At 41.9% G+C, this 20,692-nt stretch overlaps 2 protein-coding genes and 1 non-coding gene across 9 annotated transcripts; 1 reads left to right on the top strand and 2 right to left on the bottom strand.

The window, feature by feature from the left end:
• Window positions 1–2,237: 2,237 nt before the first annotated feature.
• On the bottom strand, window positions 2,238–11,310 carry kif23 (kinesin family member 23). 7 transcript variants are annotated; one of them, XM_061721755.1, is made up of 24 exons: window positions 11,247–11,310; window positions 10,954–11,020; window positions 10,608–10,736; window positions 10,109–10,214; window positions 9,883–10,019; window positions 9,682–9,794; window positions 9,427–9,597; window positions 9,214–9,258; window positions 8,386–8,498; window positions 7,988–8,109; window positions 7,764–7,866; window positions 7,593–7,672; window positions 7,396–7,515; window positions 7,067–7,250; window positions 6,602–6,757; window positions 6,344–6,510; window positions 6,079–6,252; window positions 5,704–5,946; window positions 4,450–4,785; window positions 4,035–4,268; window positions 3,239–3,327; window positions 2,949–3,027; window positions 2,722–2,792; window positions 2,238–2,629 (listed from the first exon to the last, which is right to left on the bottom strand). In XM_061721755.1, exons 1-24 carry the CDS (start codon window positions 11,258–11,260, stop codon window positions 2,614–2,616), a joined length of 3,069 nt encoding a protein of 1,022 aa, XP_061577739.1. In that variant the 5' UTR covers window positions 11,261–11,310; the 3' UTR covers window positions 2,238–2,613. The 7 variants fall into 7 exon arrangements, with proteins under 7 accessions (XP_061577739.1, XP_061577740.1, XP_061577743.1 ...); XM_061721756.1 differs by having other exon boundaries at window positions 7,091–7,250; XM_061721759.1 differs by lacking the exon at window positions 4,450–4,785.
• Window positions 8,237–8,334, bottom strand: LOC133444951 (Z30 small nucleolar RNA). The gene has a single exon (XR_009782769.1). It is a non-coding gene; the product is annotated as a Z30 small nucleolar RNA (small nucleolar RNA).
• Window positions 11,311–14,257: 2,947 nt separating the features above from the next.
• Window positions 14,258–20,681, top strand: ddb2 (damage-specific DNA binding protein 2). Its single transcript, XM_061721753.1, has 10 exons — window positions 14,258–14,547; window positions 14,656–14,759; window positions 15,425–15,616; window positions 16,064–16,230; window positions 16,726–16,825; window positions 17,747–17,924; window positions 18,957–19,102; window positions 19,868–20,023; window positions 20,099–20,144; window positions 20,226–20,681. Exons 1-10 carry the CDS (start codon window positions 14,415–14,417, stop codon window positions 20,468–20,470), a joined length of 1,467 nt encoding a protein of 488 aa, XP_061577737.1. The 5' UTR covers window positions 14,258–14,414; the 3' UTR covers window positions 20,471–20,681.
• Window positions 20,682–20,692: the final 11 nt, after the last annotated feature.

Genomic DNA, 20,692 nt, shown 5'->3' with positions numbered 1-20,692 from the left:
AGAAGGAAAAAGGTCATGTGCCCCGGCGGCAAAGCCAAACTGACCAACACGAAACAGTAAATATCCATCATAAAGCTGTTGTGATCAATAAAACCGAATGTCAGTCAAATGTATTTATAGGTGACAGAAGCAGATGTTTTCCATGATTCCATGATTCCAAAAACAGACAAAAGGACGGGAAGTTTGACCCAACTTGGCAGAAGCAGACAAACATAAATCATAATGTGCATGGAACATGTAGCTGTGTGCCAACAGGTGACCAACAGGTGAGTCAAGTAGCATGTTATACATGCAAGGATGAGCCAAAACATTAAGCCATATTATCTGATATACTATTGCTTTATGCTCCGAGTGTCAACACAACAGCTTTGGCTCACGGAGTCTTAAACGCAGCGAGCGGTCTGCGGCATCTGCACCAAGGTTTTATCAGCAGATCCTTTAAGTCCTGCATGTTACGAGGTGGAGGCGCCATGGATCAGTCTCTAGGTGTTTACTGTTATGGAGCATGAGCACGAGCCCGTGTGGTCCTCGTCAGAGCTGCTCACACCTGCTCATTTTTCTCCATATTTAACAAGCTGTTTACAAGAAGCAACTGCTCACTTAATGTATTGTAGTCTGTAAACGTCTGCCGTTACAGGATAATGAAAATTGTTTACTTCATCTGCAAGCACTTTACTAATTTACGGTGTCGTTTTAATTAAGTGGGACTTGATGTTATATAAAAGGCAAAAGTGGACACTATTTTTGAATGGCTGAATTTTTAATGGGCCCTGTCTACGTTATGGATCGGTGTGAATTACTTCGTCCCGACTGTGCCAACGGCAGACCTCTTTATCAGAGTCATTCAAGCAAAGAGTCAATAAAACATTGCAATTAGCCCTGCTTTTTAAAAATCCGAGACAAGTCTAATTGACTGTGTATTCAAGCAGAACTCCTTCCAGTAAGTATAATAACATTGATAAGCAGCATAACTCATAATCACACCGAGCTTCAAGGCCTGAAATGCAAGAATGACGCATTTCTCACCGTATGTCCTGATGAGTGGGGGTGTCATTAAGATTTGGTTTATGTGCGTCCCTGACCACTGTCTCTTGTTTATTTCCCTCAAGTGTCTCTTTGAAACCGTTGATCAGGGGGCTCGACAGGAGTTTCATAATAACATCTTTATGAAGCTCCCGCCACTTGGTTGTGAAGGGCCTGCAGAGAGGAGCTGGGGATAATAACGTCGTGCAGCACATCAAACGGAGCCTGGTCAAAAAGCAAAGCACTCAATATCTCATAGGAGTGAATTTAATGGCCACTGGCTGCTCTGGGCTCTTGACCCTCTCCAAGAGGCTCCATGTTAGTCACTCTCCAGTGCTTTCCAATTGAAACCCAGCCAGACTGGTAGTAGATGAGATTTCAACTGTCTACTCAAAGCCTGGATGGCTGTAGCACTAGCTTCGGCTGGTCATTACACTGGTGATGCTCAGCTGATAAGAGATGGGGAGAGTGGACGCTGGCAGCTTAGCAAGTAGGAGTCTTTCTGGCCCTACAAGTCTATATTTCTGTCTTTATACCACAAAGGTTTGAGTTTATCATCTCTAATGCAAAAAAAAAAAAAGTAAAGAATGGCATTTTACTCGTATAGAGGAAATTTGGAGCCTTAAATCGCTCGGAGGCTGTTTATCTTCCACATTCGGAATAAGGCTGGACTCGTGGGGTAAGTGTGCCCAGGAGTCCAGCCGTTGAGGGCCCAGGGCCGTCAAACCAGTCCATTTAATAGGGAATTATATACAGTCTTGTTAAACAGTGAATTATATCTAATCAAGCATGAGGATGGGAACTGAATGTAATTTACATTAATACAATTTAGACTTCAGGTAGCTCAATATAATAAAAAAAAAATATATGTAAAAAGGTTCTTTTTAAGCATGACTTTGAAGGAGCGGGTATCGTCAACATTTTATCCTGTTATGACAAACAGGAGAAGGAAAAAAAAAAACTAGAACTTAAATCACAACGATGACATTTTGTGCTTCGGTTAAAACTGGATGAATGAAGCTGCTTTCATGCTCTACAGCTCAGTGCAGCATCGAGAGCTGGACGCGGTTTGTGTGATGATCCAACATCCTGCTGTCTGTGCTGCCATCTAGTGTTCACAGGCGTTATGTTTGACACCTGACCTGCTGCACTCTTAAACTGATGGCTCATCGTCCACATTTAGAGGTCACTGGAATCAGGCAACAAACGCAAAGTGATGTCAGAAAAGGAATTTTATTCCAGTTTTCCATGAATAAAGCTCACTCATTTCAAACGATACCTGCAGACAGAAATGGCAGAGAAGTTTCAAACTTGTGGCAGCTTCACAACTACTTGTGCATTTCCTTTCCAGCTGTCTTCACACTTGACGCAGTAACACTTATTCAGAATCAACATTTTTTTTTTTAAAAAGCTTTGGAAACTTACACAAGTTTTGCATATACAGTATATAAAAAGTATGGAGAAACACTTAAATAGTTTGACTAGAGCTAAATATATTTATATAAAAAAAAAGGACAATTGAAACTATTGCACAACAGCCAGGTGAGGATAGATAAAGGGAGTCAGCCCCACTGCAGCAACCAGAAGCTTTCAGGGTTTTCGGCGTCTGTAAACAAAGAACAACGGGTGAATTAAAGTAAAGAATAAAATAATTAAAGTTAAGCTCTGCAGATGTAAACAAGATAGATGTGGACGTACTTGGTGATTCCATGATGCTCATATCCAGGGCCCATGTTTGATCCAGCCCTATTCTCCAGAGCCACTGAACACTGGGAAGAAAGACAATATGGACCCAGGTCATGAGTGACATACAGGAGGATGTCGTCTCGACCACATAAACGGTCAAACGTAATCTGAATGAGCTGACTTCTTAACCCCAAGACACTGATGAATTTATAGGAGAACGTTCAAGTTCATCATCGTACCCTCGTCTCCACGTCAGTCCAGGCGCCGTCCGTTTCACCTCCATTTCTCGGGGCACCTTCTGAAGATTTTCTCTTGCGGCTTCAGAGGAAGAGAGGAAAATTCATTCAACCTTTACAGGCATGTTAAATGCTGGGTTTTAGACCTCATAACTAATAAAAGTCCAATTTACTATCATGGTCACATCAAAGCTCACACCACATCTGTAAAATCTTAAAGAGGCCAGTTATTGTAGTTGAAGAATGGGAGGACTACATTGTTTACACCGTATATAACGACGGAGCGCCCGTACCCCACGGCTGTGGTGAGCTCCTGTCTCAGTGTTTCGATGTCGGTGAACTGGACGGCTTGCCCCCCTCCTCTGGTTTTCATCACCTCTCCCTGAATGGAGAGGAACAGACAACATGCAAAAGCTCACGTTAATGAGCAGCAGAGTCAAAACTGTTGGTAAAGTTAAGACACTTAAAAATACCCATCCAAAATAAAATAAAAATTAATTTAGTCATACAGAACCACATCAAAACTTCTCATGTTTAAAAGAAAATCCTCTCCATTTTTTTGAGCCCTCATCCCTTTCAAACAAAGTGGTACCCAGGAGCTACGTGCAGCAAATGTTGGATGAAACCTTTACAACCCTCCAGTCTGATGGAGTCGGCTCTTTAGATTTGTTATGCATGAAGGCTCGGATCTATTGGATTTTTGTTACGCTTCAGTTCCGAGGTGAAAATCTAATTTATGGCACCGACTTGAAACATGCTCAAATTATTCTGCACCAAACACATTTTAGTCATCTTCAAACTCCTGCTTATAAAAGACTCCACATATTTGGCTTTAACAAGTCCGATACACCCAAACAAACCCCTTGTGCTTTTCTTGCTTACTTGTCGTCTTGTTGTAAATAGTTAGCCGACTCACTGTGGTCCACTTTTGTTTTTAAATGTGCTCTATAAATCCATTACACCTTAAATGATAAGGATGGGGTGGTTAGCTTGACTGGTCAGGTTACTGGGTGTTCATGTAAAGAGCTTTGTACTTTCTTTTTTTTTTCATATTAGGATCATCCTACATTTCTCCCAGTGACACGTTACCTTTATAAGTTTGGTCTGTATCTCTCCATCAGACGCGACCTCCTGGTGCGTTAACACATATCTGTCGCACTTGGACAAGGCCTTCTCGCTGGGATGGGACACCTGGATGGCGTTGGGGATGACTGGCTGCAAGACTGTCCCCAGGTCCAGGTTGGAGGGCGGCTTGTGATCCACCCACTTCCCGCCACCGGCGGAATGGGAGCGGCGGTGCAGTGGCCGCACGGGTGTCGTGGTCTAGTCACATAAACATACATCATTTAAAGAAGGCAAGGAGGAAAGAAAAAGAAATGACAGAAATCCTTCAAATCTGTTCAACAGCTCAGAATTTTTTTACTTAAAGAAACCTGATAAAAAAAAAAAGTCTGTTCTTACTCTACAACCTTATGCTGCTGCCACCTATAGATAACACACTGACCCTGTAGCATCTGTGATTTAGGTCTAGGACAAATGCGGACGGGGAGAAGTCTCCATCCTCTCTACCACTGCTTTCTCCTTTCCTCCTTGCCCTGCCGGTTGAGAGGTTTTCGGGAGACTGGATTCTTTTGGGTGTACTAGCGGACTGGGACTGCTGGCTGACGGCCGGAGCTGCTCGCTGCTCCCTCGGAGGGGGGGAGTCAGCCAATGACAAGTAACTACTGCTGCTCGGGGTGGGGCAGAAGGGCCTTGGGATCATCTCAACTTCCTCAACTCTAGCAGCTCTGGCTGACTGATACCTCATCCCTGGGCTGACAGGAGGAAAATCAAAAGGGGCCTGGGGAGCAAAGTGGAAGTACAGAATTAGAGGCGGGAAAAGAAAAATAAAGAGATGCATATAACCAATCATAATAGAATTTACATTGATTATATACACTTCGTTTAATTGCTTGAGCACTATAAACTCAGGATTTTCATCGGCCATGTCCTGATGAAGCAAGGCTGGCGTCTCCTGCAGCTGCTTTTAACACAGCCAATGGCAGCAGCCACAGATAAACTGAGCCCAACACCACTCTGTCCCCCTTGCAGTTTTTGCCAAGGCAAAATAAGAAGAGTACATTAAATACAGTAATCCCTTGTTTTTCGCGGGAGTCAGGTTACAAAAAAGAACCCGTGATAAGTGAAAATTATACAAAGCTTCAAATCGCGGAGATCAGCCCCGCCGCGACCAGAGTTATTGGATTTGAACGGAAGAAGATGAAAAATGACAAAAAATACAATAAGTACAGTAGGACAAATTGTGACTGGCGCGTACAGTATTTCACTGCACTTCTGACTGCCGCTGCATCCAGACTCGCTCTGTAGCGTCTTTTTCCTTCTAAAGCCTGCGGTGCAGGTGTTTTTTCGAGAGAAGAACATAATTATAGTTATGGGTAGTAGTTGTTGCTCTTTTTTCTTCTGGGGAAAAAGATTCTTATAAACAGACATGCCTCCATCGATTATATTTGAAAACTGTAATGAACGATTCATCAAAGGGTCCCGTTCTTGAGCTGCTCGCTGAAGCTCATTGGCCATTCTCAGAATTGTTGCTAAGCGACCAATGTTATTGACACAGGAAGTGAAGAAGCGAGGAGACTGTTTAGCCAATCAGAATGCAGAACACGATGCAAATTCGTGAAGCAGCGAGACTGTGAAAGGTGAACCGAGGGATTACTGTAACCAATTAAACTGAGAAATAAAAATTATGAGAACATACAGAAATGGGTGATGGTGATGCTGATCTCTTTGCTGGCTGAGGTTGATGCTGATGCTGAGGCTCATCTCTCTGGCGTTCCTCTCTGGAAGGCCGCTTCGGCTGCGGCTGCGTCTGACGAGGTGGAGGGTCCGGACGACCAGGAGTCTTGCCTTCTGCCACAATGGCCTTGAGTTGCTTAAACTTTTCATCTTTCACCCAGAGCTTGTTTTGCATCTCAAGTTGTACTGCATTTACACGTCTTTCCTGCATAAGAAGAGCATGACCACTCAAGTACCAGAATCAGCCACTGAATCAGTCAAGTCAAGTCATTTAAATACCAAACAGCTACAAGAAACACCTTTGGTGTGATTAACAGAAAATAAAAAACAAACTCACGCATTCTTTCTCCCACTTGTGCTGGGTGTCCGAGACCACCCCGTGCATGCGGTTCTCCATTCGCCTCTTCTCAGACAGCTCCCTTTGCAACCGCTGCTCTCTGGTTTCCAACTCCTGCTGCAGTGAACGCTTGTCATCTTCATAGATCTTAGTCGTTTTCTGGAGGATGTCGATCTGGAACAGAACCACATGAAACGGTTTGAAAATGTAACACTTCTAGAAATGGGAACAGATAAGAAATCCAGATTTCCTTCTGGCCCCCAACCTTGTGTTCTTGCATCCTGGCCCTTTTCTCCAGACGTTCAATCTCCACTTTGTTGTCCTGGATTACTCTGTCCTTCTCTGCAAGTTTGCCGTTTTGCTCATGAATGAAGTTTTCATTGGAAACAAGGTTTGAGTCCACTTTCTGAAGCACAGACTTCAACTTGGTGGCTAAAAACAACAAGAACAGGAAACATAAGCCATGGTAAGAAACACTTCCAGTCACGTGACCACAAGCTGGAGGCGAAGCATGGACAGGTACCTGATTCGCTGTAGTCTTGCATCAACATCCGTCTGATCCTCTGTCTGTCCTGCAGCGCTTCGATCAGGCGGGGAAGTGTGATGTCATCATGTGCGTCAGTCACCTCAGAGGAGGGTAGAGGCGGGAGACTGAGGCAGCCCCTAGCAGAGGACACATCTGCAAAGACACAGCTTTGGTCGGTCATGTTTCATTAAGCACTTTGAAAATGGAATGCTGCTTTTCCAACAGCTTAGATTTCTCTTTCTTCATACAAGTGATTTAAAAGGGCTGTAAATGACTGCATAATGAAGCAAGATTGATGAAAGGACGAGGGAAACAGTCCCCGATTCACAGATGAGTCTTAGATTGAATCGCTGGACAGACTTAAATGCACTGGTTCCTTTCGTTTAAGTCATTAAATTTCCTTTTCCCCCCAATTCAAAGTGATTTAGTGGTTCCTTTATTCCACAATGCCTTTCAGCAGACCTGGCTCGTGTGCAGCGTGATAACCTCTGTCTGTTGGGCCTCCACACTCTTCCAGCTTGCGAGACAATTCCTCTTTAAATGCCTGGTTTCTGTGGCGACGCCCTGGGGTAAAGCCGCAGATGGGCCGGTCCACTGGACGCGCCACTTCCACCTCCTGCGTCATCTCCGCAAACCGCATCACCAGCTGCACAAACAGAGCACGTCTCACATGTCGGATGAAAGGCAAATTCCAAGTTTATTGTAAAACCACAGCCCCGAGGGGGAGGGGGATACGTCGACAAGACAAAACATTACATATTCTGGGTTCAGACTATACAGTTTTAACTTACCAAGGTTTCCTCGTAGTCATCAGCTTTGGGATTCACACAAACCACCATTCTTACTTTTCCTTCTCCATCAAAGTAGTTTTTAAACAAGTGTGTTACTTTGGAGTCTCTGTAGGGAACCATCTGTACACAGAGTACATGTGTTACCTGCACGGTTCATATGAATTATTTTAAATTGAACCTTTTGGAGAAACACGTACCCTGTTTGTGCCACACATTTGGTTCTCTCGAAGTATCTCGATGCACGTCCGCAGATTCAGCAGAGATTGGTTAATGTTACCTACGAGGTAAAATGTTAGAGCTCAGGTGAATCCTGGCTAAAAGTGTCATCATCAGGTGGATCATTATTATTATTATTATTTTTTACAGACCAGCTTCACGAATGCGAGTGCCTTCAGCACCGGTCCTGCCGGTGCGCTCGCTTCCTGCCAAGTCCACCAGGCACAGCTGACCGACACTCACTTGGTTCTTATCCTGACAATTAAAAAAACGAGAGAGCACAGATAATTAAATTGTCAGTTACAATTTATCACAGATGGTATCACTAATGTGGGCTGGACAGGATCCCAGAAGCAGACGTTCGGGTTTGGCTGACCTGGAGAACGTTGTCACCGTCTGCATCAAGAGGAGCCTGAGCCAGTTTGATAATGAACACACTGTGTGAACGACTGGACTCTCTGTTCAGCCGTGTGTTTGCAACCTTCCTTTTCTTTTGACCTGAAAAAATAAAACGAACAAAATAAATTACAATGAATAAATTGCACACAGCATGTTCATGCACAGCTTAAATCTCTTCTGCTTCTTTGGCTGAAAACTTCATTTGTCCTTCAAGTCTTGCAACTGTCTGCTCAGAGAGAAGATTATGTCGACGTCATTCCCTGGACAGAGCGGACCCGGAGGCCAGCAATTCCAGGTCAGTCACATCTAAAATCATCACTGCAGTGATTCTGTTTTGGAGCACGCTTGTACCCCACAGCATATCAGAGGACTCACCTCTCCAGAAGACCTGAAACGCTTCCTCGGCAGACTTCACTTCAACCTCCATGCAACCGGCCACATACATGTTGTGATTCTGATCCTCCCTGAGGATCTTAGACTGAGGCGGTCTACGACAATAAGAGAACCACGTTATTCATCGAAGAGGAACTTTCTTTTTCCTTCCCCCTCCTTTTGCAATAGATGTAGAGCACCATGCTTTGAATGCAGACAGGGTGGAGTATTGGGTGGATATTGCTTCTTTTCAGCCACAGAAAGTACTCTCGCAGTGATAAAGCAGCACGCAGGTTTGAGGACATACTAGTGCCATGACAAAGACGACAAGAAGCAGATAAGTGACAGACTGAAGAAGGGTTCAGCATTGGAGACATGACCTGGGCTAGCCCCAGACGGCAGCTCTGACAGCCATGCTTTTACACAAGACTAGGGATTGATCTGCAGTGTTTCCTTGTACCGAGTTGCACTGATAGCATAGCAGTTAGAATGTTTAAGTAGTAAACTTTAAAATGTTTTTTTTTTTTTTTAAGTACTTTTTGCTTTGATTGAAGGCTCAAATGTACATTTTCATGAATTGTTTGAACATACCATATTAAAACTGACAATTTAATGCCGTGCATGTCAGCGAAAGAGTTAAAACAAAAAAACAACACTCAGCTCTACGTCATGGAAGCTCCTTTTATACGACTGATTTTAAAACATGCAACTTTAAAAATTTCTCAAGCGTTAATAAGCCAAGGGTCACTTTTTTCCTCTGAAGTAAACATTTGTGTGCAAGTCAGTTAAAAAGCATCTACTCTAATGTCTGAGTTTTCACTGGTCACATACATGAACTCAGTGTTCTGGCGCACAGGTGTGCCTCCACCATTCCACCTAGTAAAAAGAAAAGACATCATTTGTCTTCTCGCTACCCTCGCAGAAACAAATGAAAACACTGCTACACTTAAATTATATTTCTGATCAAGCACATAAAACATATCATTGCATTTAAATCACACATAAATCAGAATCATACTGTCAGTTTACATTTCTCAAACTTACTTGGGTTTGATTGCATCTTCCTGAGTTTCCTCGAGGAGATCGTAGATGTAGTTGTTGTAGATCTCGATGTAGGACACAAAGACACTGTAACTGCCATCCTCGTCCACACCGTCTCCTTTAGTAGCCTCCTCTGACTTAATCATGTCAGCAATGTCAGGATCCGTCTTTTGTCTTAAAAAAAAAAAAAAAAGAAGAATATTCAAAGAGGAAACCAACAATTAAAACATGCATGTACCAGTTTATCTGGTCTTTTACCTGGAGGAGGGCGTTTTAGGAATAATCAAGTTGTTATCTCGCCTTTGGCGCTCCAACAAAGCATCAACTTCACATTGAATGTCCATACCATTTTTATCATCCGTTTTAAAAACCTGAGTGATCAGAGTAGATTTCATTAGATATAGATGTTGAGACAAATATAGATCACGTGGCTCCATTTTGTGCATGGTCTGCTCTTACATATCTTTTGGCTTGGTAGGGGCCGATACTGTTGAAAATCATATCAAGGGAGCGAGGCAGGAGTCCACCCTGACCTGGCGTGCCAGTCATTGTGAATGTCTTTCCACTTCCTGTAACACCATATGTAAAGAGTAGACCTGCAACAAAAACAGCGAGTCAGCCGATAATGCTCAGAGCAAAGCCAAATTTTCCTTATAAATGTACTAAAACCAAAATGTATGCGTACCATTCTTTCCATGAATGAGGTCGTCAACCAGAGGTTTGGCCACATGCTCAAAGAGCTCCATCTGAGATACGGAGACGCCAAAGACTTTTTTGAAGGTGTACTGTGTCTGAAAAGACAGATTTAATAATAAAAAAAAAAACATGTTAGAAAAATATATTAAGAGCATAAAACTGGAATTTGTTGTTTTTTTTTTGACAAAAAATTAAAAAAAACTTCATAATTGTGGATTCAGGTTGATTATCAATATACACCTTTACAACAGAATGTAAATACACTGATTAAGCATCCAACTGAATAGGACTAGTTCTAACTACAGAAGTGCATAATAAATAACCAATTAAGAAGACCTGAAATAATGGTAGGAAAAATAGGTTGCTGTGACAAGTTATCTGCTTTGATTGGTTTAAGATCCGTATGCGACCCTAAACACCTCCATTAACTCGTGTATAATGTACAAATGGATGAGTGCAGGTCTGAACTGATCTGAACAAGATGTTACCTCCTTGAATTCTCCATTGCGGTTTACTTTGAAGCCCTCGGGAGTGTGCAGCTGGATGGTGCTGCTGCTGATCACCTCGATGCAGCACTCCTCCTCCTCCGCACCCAGGGGCCGGACTCGGCAGTACACCTGGGAGTCGGGCACAGAAATCAAACCTGCAGCACAGACTTCTCCGCGGAGGAAATCACACAACAGCACACAGTAAACACTGAAGGGTGATTTATGGTTCCGCGCCACACCAACGCACAGCCTACGCCGTAGGCTACGCCGTCGATTTAACGCGGAACCATAAATCAGGCTCTGGTAGTCAGGTCGTGCTGCACCTCCGGGGTCGAGAGATACTCACCCCAACCGGGTCCTTCTGGTTATTGAGAGCCTTTTTTGCAGGACCCCTGCGAGGGGTTTTGAATTTGCTAAAAAAGAGAAAGAAAATACCACATTTTAACCCGTTGTTAGCGGCATTTACGACCACAGTAGTCAACAAAGCCAACGGCTACAACCCACTACCAACGATAAAACCGCGTCAGTGAAACTCTTCGTATCTCCATACACTTTACACTCACTATTTGGGGTCAAAAACATACAATTTAAGTTACGCTGTCGGAACATTAGTATAATAACTAACAAAAAGCTACTCACGCTTGCCTGTTCATTGCGACGAGAGACCGGTTTCTGTTGCTCCGATTTTGAATCTTCCCTCGAATCAGAGCGCTTTTCAAAAGCCGGCAGGAGCCAATGAAACCTCGCGACGGCGGTCACGTGTTTCCGCCTCTACTTCCGGGGTTTCTATGTCAACATGAAAATATGTTAAATATGCCTAGGGTGTGTTTATAAAACTAACAAGGCAACGCAGGTAACCAAGCAAACGAAACCAAACAGCAACAAAGAGAAGTTTTGAATTTCCACAATAACATGATAAAGTGCTGATTCTGGAAAGTATTCAAGCGTGTTGGCTCCATATACTGTAATATACAATCTATCAATTGTGATCCATAGAAAATAATTGAATAATCAATCATTTGTTTGCTACTGTGTTACAATCACAATGTTCAATTGTGAAAACTGTTATAAACAACAGCTGTCCAACATCATACTCTTATTAAATAAGATTTTAAACAATTGTTTTCATCTACATAAATATATCACAACATTCTGTTTTTGCATGGGCACAAGTAAGACTTTTCTTTTGATTTAGATTTTTTGATTTGAAGATTTTATTTCGAACATGCAAAAAAGAGAGTAAAAAAAAGTATATATATATATATATATATATATATATGTACAGCACTTGGGCAGACCTCACGGATCCACCAACACGCTTGAAACGAATTAGTAGCCACTTATCGAGCCCTACCCCTGAATCTTATATACATTCTTACATGTAATAAGACGACTTTCAATAAGCTTACTTATAAAACACCCATACCTACTTTAATAACGGTTCTATACAGTGATATATTTACAGGATTTATAGTCAAAATCAAACAAATCAAGGCAAACAAAAGAAAACAAAACTAATGCCCATCATTTAGTTGTGCTACTTCTTGAAATATATTACAAAATTTAAGGCAAAATTGCTAAATGAATACACCTTGCTTTAAACTTCTCTCTGTATTAAAAAATATATAATGTTTCCATTGGTTCATTTTTCCTAAATAAAAGTCCTTCAACTTACAAAGCTTGTAATCTGAACCATAGGTTTGAACGTTAACATGACGTCATGTTGTAGACCTGCTCTTGGACATGGGTCTAGGATGAGGTTCATGATGAAGCTGAGGGCTACAAATAGGAACAAAACCTTATTTATCATATGCACAGTTTACAGAAATGTAGATCTTCAGTATCAAGTATTCTAATGTGCAAAGTTTGCAAAATTGAAGGTCTTCAACAACAAACAGAATAGTCATAACATCACATAATCCTTGCCAGGGGGATTAGGGGTTTATAGAAAATGCCAAAAAGATCACAAATGTTCACAGTTTTTATTGCCTCTTGATTAAGAGAAAAACTTTATCAATGTTGATGTACTACTTGACCCCAATGTGAACTTCCATTTGTGATTGTGGAATTTGGCCTAAAGAATGATGAGATTAGTAACGAATATTTCATTAGGCTTTGTCTTATTTCTGTTGGAGTCAGAGAGGCCAAAGAGCACATCCCTCCAAAACAACTGGAATTCCTTTATAATGTTTCTAGCAATAAAATTCCAATCCAATCCAATCCACTTTATTTATATAGCACATTTTAAAAACAACAAGGTTACCAAAGTGCTGCATAATGAGTAAAACAAGACATAATTAAAATAGTAAAAACTAAAAACAGAGTAAAATAGATAAGAGCACATAAAAGCACGAAATAAAAACATACCAAACAGACAACAACCAGTGATTCATGAACATAAAAGACAGGACAGAGACCACACAACTCTCATGCTGGATTAAAAGCCAAAGAATAAAAATACGTTTTAAGACGAGATTTAAAAATTTCTAATGTGGGGGCCATTTCGATGTGGGGAGGTAGGTCGTTCCAGAGTTTAGGGGCGATTGCTGAAAAAGCACGGTCGCCCCTGGTTTTTTGCCTAGTTTTGGGAACGACAAGACGCGACTGAGTAGAAGACCTCAAAGACCTAGAGGGAGTGTACACGTGTGTGAGGTCTGAGATATATTTTGGTGCCAACCCATTTAGTGACTTAAAAACAAACAATAGTATTTTAAAATTAATTCTAAAAGAGACAGGGAGCCAGTGAAGGGAGGCCAGAACGGGGGTGATGTGGTCATACTTGTGGGTTCCTGTTAAAAGACGAGCAGCCGCGTTTTGGACTAACTGGTTGACGCCAGTATAGAGGGCATTACAGTAGTCCAAAAATTACAAATATCAATCCAAAAGTATTGGACAACAGGACAAATGAGTAACTGTTTAATCATTCACAGGACAGAAAGTGCATTTCACATCAATGTCTCTTTTGAATCTTTTAACAATATGATCATTAGAAGGGTAAAACTTTCTCTAACTTTGTTGGTCAGCACGTGTCACTCGGGTAAGAGCCGGGCCTTTTTCCTGTCGATCCACATATTTATTCCAGTATGGAACCACATATAGCACTGTGGCGACATCTGATTTAAACAGGGATCTAATCAGTTTATTGTTGCAGGATAAACAGATCTTACCAATTGAAGTGTCAGCCAGAGATAACAAGGGTGGCTGTTGGGTTTCTACTCTTGGTTGAGCTCTAAATAGCATGCAAACACCAGAAGAGATCGGTCCAGAGACTTTTGCATAATCTCCAGGTGGGATATTATATTCTTCTAGAAACTCATAGGAGAAGAGACGACCAGCCCTGTTAAATAATTGAGCAACGAATGATGTTATTATTAAACCAGTATTCCATAAATAGATATTAATGTTAAAACAGTATGTCTTTTTTGTTCCATATGTAATATGCATTGGGTTAAAAGTTATGTTTGAAAATAAGAGACGAAGAGAGGAAGATCTGGGGGTGAAATAATGACATTTTTATCAGAATTTCTGATATAGACACAGGACAGGAACTCCAAATATGTCGTCTGCTTACGTTATTTTTGGAAAAAGACTGCCACCTACCGGCCACCAGCTGCAACTACATGCAAGTTACAAAACACAGGGGCTCGCAGCCATTACAGTCACGTGTACTGTTGTGTTATGCAAACAGAGTTCCTGATGTTGAACTGAAGACACCGACAGTGACCGACACAAGAAGACCTGCAGGTATTGCTCTTGACCTTGCATACACATTATCAACCGCTTTACTGTCGTTGTACATGCGCAGAAATGAAAAGCAAGCGCGGGAAGTCAGATCCAAATGCATCAAAGAGCAAAGTGAAGAGAAGATCTGCAGAGGATTCTGGTTTAACTCTGTCCAAAAGACTGAAGGGGAAGATAGATGGAGAAACCTCGAAACCAGGTGGGCACCAGGACAGTATTTTCGTGCAGGGACTCTATGCTGTTGATGTTGTGGTCATGACTGTTGAATGGATGTGTGCGTGTTGAATGGATGTGTGCGTGTTTGCAGCGCCGCCTCCCACGTGTCCCGTCCAGAAGAAGAACCATGGGAGCATCCTGCACTATATTTACAGGAGCACCCTGGGCCAGAGTCTCCACTCCCAGATGAGACAGGTAAAACACATGGTCAACAGGATGTCCTGTTCAGCTCCCTGCCTATTAAGGTCCATAAACTCCTAAAAACCCCTTTTTCCTTCAAGAATAATTCATGTTTCTTGTGTAACTTAATATGGACTCTGCATTCAGCTATAGTTTTTTGTAAATTATGATATTATCTAATGTTGCACAGATTTTCTGGGATTGCTTTTGTCTAATTTCAAGGCCCGTTGAGGAGCAGATTAATTTATTTTTTGTACAAAATCATTTTAAAGAAACACAGAACAACAGGAACATGATTATGCAAAATGTACACAACACAATGAGCAGACATTTATTACAAAGGCAGGCCGGAGCTGTGAAGTTTTATTGCCAGTGTTGACATCAAACAGAACGGGTTTGTTTATTAGTAGCAGTACACAGGCACATCTTACCATCACAAAACTACTCCCCAAGATTTCTTGATAGATTTTAAATAAAGCAAAAAAATAGATACCAAGCTGTAAATAAACCTGATTCTGATTCTTATCTGAGAGAAAGGATTTATCCAGACGTGTAAGTGGAACAGTGATACGGAACGTGTTTAGGCATGACTGTGATCGCTGTTTGGCGTCTTTATAGCAAACACTGGAAGTCTGTTTCAAGTGGAAGATGGTAAACCGTTGCGTGCTGTCCTTTTGCAGTGTCTGCAGGAGCCTTTTGTACGCTCTCTGTCTTCCTATCATTTCCACGGTGCCAGCAGTCCCTTCGACCGCAGAATCACCTGTCTGGAGTGGCACCCCACTCACCCCACCACTCTGGCCGCAGCCTCCAAAGGGGGGGACATTTTTCTCTGGGACTTTGAGAATCCAGAAAAGAAAAGCTTTATTCAAGGGGTGAGTTCCTGCATCTTGGTTATCTGACGCTTGTGATGAGCTGTTCGACAAATCATTAGTAAAAACCTGCAGCCCGAGACGATTATATTAACTTCTAACTATATTAGCTTCAGCTGATTTAGATGTGCTTGGTGAAACCGTGTTGATTCTCTGCTCAAATGGGGGCTGGAGACTCAGTTACAGACATGAAGTTTAACCAGTTAAATCCCACTCAGCTGTTCACCTCGTCTATGGGAGGTATGGAGGTATCTGAGATTTCAGTGGGACAACTCTAACAGTGTTTACCAGCACACACATGTAAGACTTAGAACCATCTTCTTCTGCTAGAGTTTCAGGCCAGTTCAGTCTCGCGCCAGTCTTCTTATCAGGTATTACTTTGACCATTTGCACGAACATGAAGTATTGATAACGGTCACCTGATGGGCTTGTGTTTGTATTTGTGCACAGACTGGCGCAGGAGACTTCATCGGAGGGATGAAGTTTTGCCCCACTGACTCTTCTCGAGTTTATGCGGCGTCTGGTGAGGGCACGCTGACCCTGCACAGCTTTGAGGGCCGCACAGCCGATCTGCTGTCCAGAACTCGGGACTGTGGCCACGATCACCACAATGTTTGGTGAGAACACGGCAAAGAAGACTACGTCATGGCAAATGCGGAACATGTCTTCTCACCTGCCTCTGCAATCCCTGCAGATGGGTTTGTTCAGACCTCTTAAGATTTGAAGCTGTTGACAAAGATGCTAACTTTTGAAAGTGTTTTTTGTTTGTTTGCATTTCCAAAGCTGAGAGTTGCACAAACCACATTTATTTCAGCTCGGCTGCTCAAATTCCCGATCATTTATTTGTGCTCGTTAGAACAAAAACCTGACCATCAGAGGTTCGTGAGAAGACGTTACACATTCACTCAAACTACACTCATTTGATATGTTGTTTGTTGTTGACTTTATTCACACCTGCATGTAACTAATGTTACACTTTGGAGTATTTGCATCACTGCATCTTTGACCATTTAAAAGGAAAAAGATGCAGTACCAGTGTTTTTATTGTTCATTTGCTGTTGGATCATTACAACCATCAATCGATTGACCTTTTTCTTTATTTTCTTTCCCAGTCTTTGGTACTGCTGCGTTGACGTGTCCGTGAGCCGACAGATGCTCGTGACCGGAGACAATGTGGGACAACTCACACTTTTGAGTTTGAGTGGCCAGAAGGTGGATCATTTAAGTGCACAAGTTAAACTATTTGTCTTGAAATGTTTTTGTCACTGAACATTTCCTTGCCTTTGCTAACTTCTACGGTGTAAATTAGACTTTTAAGCTTTAATTCAAAGTTACAACGTCCACTGCTTTTGAAATTGTGGCCATTTTTGACACATTTCCTTCATTTATCAATTTTTATGAGCTAAAAATACGTAGAATATACTAAGAAGCAGTCTTGTGGCCTTCAAGGCCTGATTCTTTATTATTTCCTGGAAAATGTAAGGCATAACAAGTCTGCAGTTGATTCCAAGAGTTTCTTATGCATTGGAGAACTGCAGATGTGGCTGTTGCTGAAAGCATAAAGCAGACTTGTCTGAGAGTAACAGTGACTTGTTAGCGTTTGGAAACAAGAAACACGTCAGTGCTCATTAGTAACAAGATGAGTGGAAGACCGTGGGGGATGGTTTTACCTTACATGCATGCCATCTTATGACATGTCTTATGACACCAGACATGATGTTGGCAGTCAAGTGCAGTCTTGGTTTCATGTTCATGATTGTTCATGATTCATCTGTCAGCCGCTGGGGATGCTGGGATGGCATGGATGTTTGTGGCTGCTTATGGGGCTAAGTCGCTGGGCTTTGTTGATGATGTCACTGATGACAGAGAAAAACTAAGTGCTTCAAGTATTAAAAACATTCCTCAGAATTAAAATTTTCCAGTTAGCTCTGAAATCTGAGAAAGCGGAGGAGTATAAATGTTTGGTTGTACTTCCTGAACAGTCAGTGCAACAGTCGCTTCACTCGGAAGGTTAATGAAATGTTTTCAGTCCCAATACTATTGGGATCAGCTGTATTTTCAATACAAACAGAATTTTGAAGACTAGAAGATTAAAATTGTTTTTTTTTCTTTTTTTTCTGCTCATTTATTCAGATTTTCACTGACAAGCTGCACAAAGCCAAGGTGACCCATGCAGAGTTTAACCCTCGATGTGACTGGTTGCTGGCGACAGCCTCGGTTGACCACACGGTGAAGCTCTGGGACTTGAGGAACATGAAAGACAAGAAATCCTTTCTGCATGAAATGCCTCACGAGAGAGCTGTCAACTCAGGTTTCACTCTTTTCCCATGAACTTTTTAAAGTTGTTTTAAATAAATTGTTGGATAAGATCAGACATACAGGACTGTCTCAGAAAATTTTAATTTGTGATTTTCTGTCATGCAATTACAAAAAAAAATGTCATACATTCTGGATTCATTACAAATCAACTGAAATATTGTAAGCCTTTTATTATTTTAATATTGCTGATCATGGCTTACAGCTTAAGAAAACTCAAATATCCTATCTCAAAAAATTAGAATATTCTGGGAATCTTAATCTTAAACTGTAAACCATAATCAGCAATATTAAAATAATAAAAGGCTTGCAATATATTGCAATAATTATTTTTTTTTTAATTGCATTACAGAAAATAAAGAACTTTATCACAATATTCTAATTTTCTGAGACAGTCTTGTAAATGATGGTACGAATTGTTGTGGAACAGCCGTTCATCTGTACATCTGATGCAGATTATTTCTTTGTTCATCACTTTATCCTGATCTAATCACTAATTTCACCAATTTATGGGTATATTTTTAAGGTGAAAGGGTTTGTACTTCCAATCAAGACCAACACTGCTCAGATGATCCTAAAGACAGTAGTTAGGACCTTTTTTTTTCTCTCTTTTTTTAACATATAGTAGGTTATTTTCAGACACCCATAAAAGTGGACATCTAGCCTTTCCTCCAGGCGTAGTGCAGTGATTTTTGTCCCACCTACTTAGGTGTTTTAATGGAGAGTAGTAAAGAAATATGTAGGAAAAAGCAGCATTGTTGCTACTAACAACCAAGAAGCTGCAGAAACCTGTCTGAAAAGTGTCAGCCATGTTACCATGGCAACAAGAGGTTAAATGGGAGCCATGTCGTAAGGTTGAAACTTTTGACTTTAGACGCATCACACCTCACTCACTCATTAGGCGTGCCCCGTAGTACACAAACAAATAAAATCCTGAAATACCAACTTTCATCACGCTGACTTCACCACGTGCACAGAAATCTTCAACCCCACTCACAAATCTTGCACTCTGTGTTTTTTTTGGCAGCCTATTTCAACCCCTTGGACTGTTCTAAGTTGCTGACCACAGACCAGCATGACCAGATCCGCGTGTACTCATCCTGCGACTGGTCTAAGCCTCAACACATCATCCAGCACCCACACAGACAGTTCCAGCACCTCACTCCCATCAAGGTTGGTTTCCGGGCTACATGTGTTCATATCCGGTCGTGACTGGAATGTCTCATAAGAGGTCAGTACAATACGTCGGATGAGAAAAATAACCGCTTAGTGGGACACACAATCAAAGCAGGCGAGCATGCCTGCAAACACTAGTGGCTTTCAGCCACGTTCGCCATTTTGAATCCAAATGTCGTTCGCGTGAATGGTGCATCAAAGAGCATCTTCACAATATCACGTCTTTGGTGGTCCGACGCAAGCTTTTTGGTCAGTTGAGATAAAGGCATTGAAATCAAGTCAACCTTGCATGCTCTGCCACGTTACCTGAACCAGACTTCAACACACGCCAGCGTTAGTTAGTTAGTTTTCAGTCTCCTTATAGTATAACATTCACCAAAAAGCCATGAGAGTTTGCAGACATGAAAACCAGACATTATTACAGGTTCACACTTGAAAACAGAAATCCAACACACCATGTTGATCGACTGCAACACTTTTTAATGAAATGATTATGGCAAAGGAGTACAGGATATCTCCTGCAAACAAGCAGAAATATTGTTTATTGATACAAGAAACAGAAGTTTTTTATGGCTATTAATACAAATTTAAATCTTTTAACTAGACCACAAATCAGACCATCGTGTGAAGAGATATCATTTCAGAGGATGTAATCAGAGTTTGAGAAAAAATTAAAAGTCTCCACCGGTAGTAGATGTTTTCATTTAATCTGTGTCCGATAAGTCTTTCGTGACTGCAGAATGCCGCTCTGATGTTCCGTAGGCCACATGGCATCCTACGTACGACCTCATCGTGGCTGGACGCTACCCAGACGACCGCGTATCCGTCGGTGATCAGAGAACCATCGACATCTTCGACTCCAACACAGCAGAGCTCGTGTTTCAGCTCTACGATTCCACCGCCTCAGGGATCAAATCTGTGAGTGTCATTTGTTAGAATGTAAACAAATAAAGTGCTGTAGCAATTAACACAACAGAGCTTTGCTTTCTGCAGGTCAATAAGTTCAGTCCAATGGGCGACGTGATTGGATCTGGCATGGGTAAGTTTCCCAGAAGCACCCATAGATGCGCTGATGGTTGGAGAGAGGGGTGAAGTCACGTAGTGCTGTGTTTGCTCTCAGGGGTCACGGTGCTGGTCTGGGACCATGATGAGTCGCTGGTCAGCGGTCGCCACAAGCTGCACGAGGAGGCTTCGGCGAACGGTTCAAAGGGGCAGAGCAGGAGTCAGCAGCGCCCCAGCAGGGACCGGAGGGGCCCGGCTGTGGATGCAAAGCTCAAGAAAAAACTAGCCTCTCTGGAAGAGACTCAGACCAAAACCAAAACAGGGCGTGCTAAGCCAAAACAAGCGCAGCCGAGGAAAAAGTGAGCTAGGAAACCTTGCGTGGTTCTTTTGTTTTTAACTTCAGGGGCTGCTTTCATGCAAAATGTTGTGATTCTTTTGTAGACCTGTGCTGTGCAGCTTCTCGCAGCAATTTTTCTACTGTACAATAATAAATATAGCAATTTATATATATATGATTGAATCTTGGATCAATCTTTGACTACATGCAAATTTGGTTATGAGTGCACAAAAGAGTAAGATCAATTA

Source organism: Cololabis saira, chromosome 5, assembly GCF_033807715.1.
Source record: "Cololabis saira isolate AMF1-May2022 chromosome 5, fColSai1.1, whole genome shotgun sequence".
Classification (NCBI taxonomy): Eukaryota; Metazoa; Chordata; class Actinopteri; order Beloniformes; family Belonidae; genus Cololabis; species Cololabis saira.
The sequence above is the reverse complement of the archived record's forward strand: the minus strand, read 5'-3'. Positions and strand labels throughout refer to the sequence as shown.

Coding starts and splice junctions, on each gene's coding strand:
- kif23 (XM_061721755.1), bottom strand. Junction 8,110..8,385: donor GTTTCAGGTCTTCTGGAGAG/GTGAGTCCTCTG, acceptor TTATTTTTTCAG/GTCAAAAGAAAAGGAAGGTT. Junction 6,511..6,601: donor GCAAGACTACAGCGAATCAG/GTACCTGTCCAT, acceptor TGTTGTTTTTAG/CCACCAAGTTGAAGTCTGTG.
- ddb2 (XM_061721753.1), top strand. CDS start 14,415: ATGAAAAGCAAGCGCGGGAAGTCAGATCCAAATGCATCAAAGAGCAAA. Junction 14,548..14,655: donor TGGAGAAACCTCGAAACCAG/GTGGGCACCAGG, acceptor GCGTGTTTGCAG/CGCCGCCTCCCACGTGTCCC. Junction 20,145..20,225: donor CGTGATTGGATCTGGCATGG/GTAAGTTTCCCA, acceptor GTTTGCTCTCAG/GGGTCACGGTGCTGGTCTGG.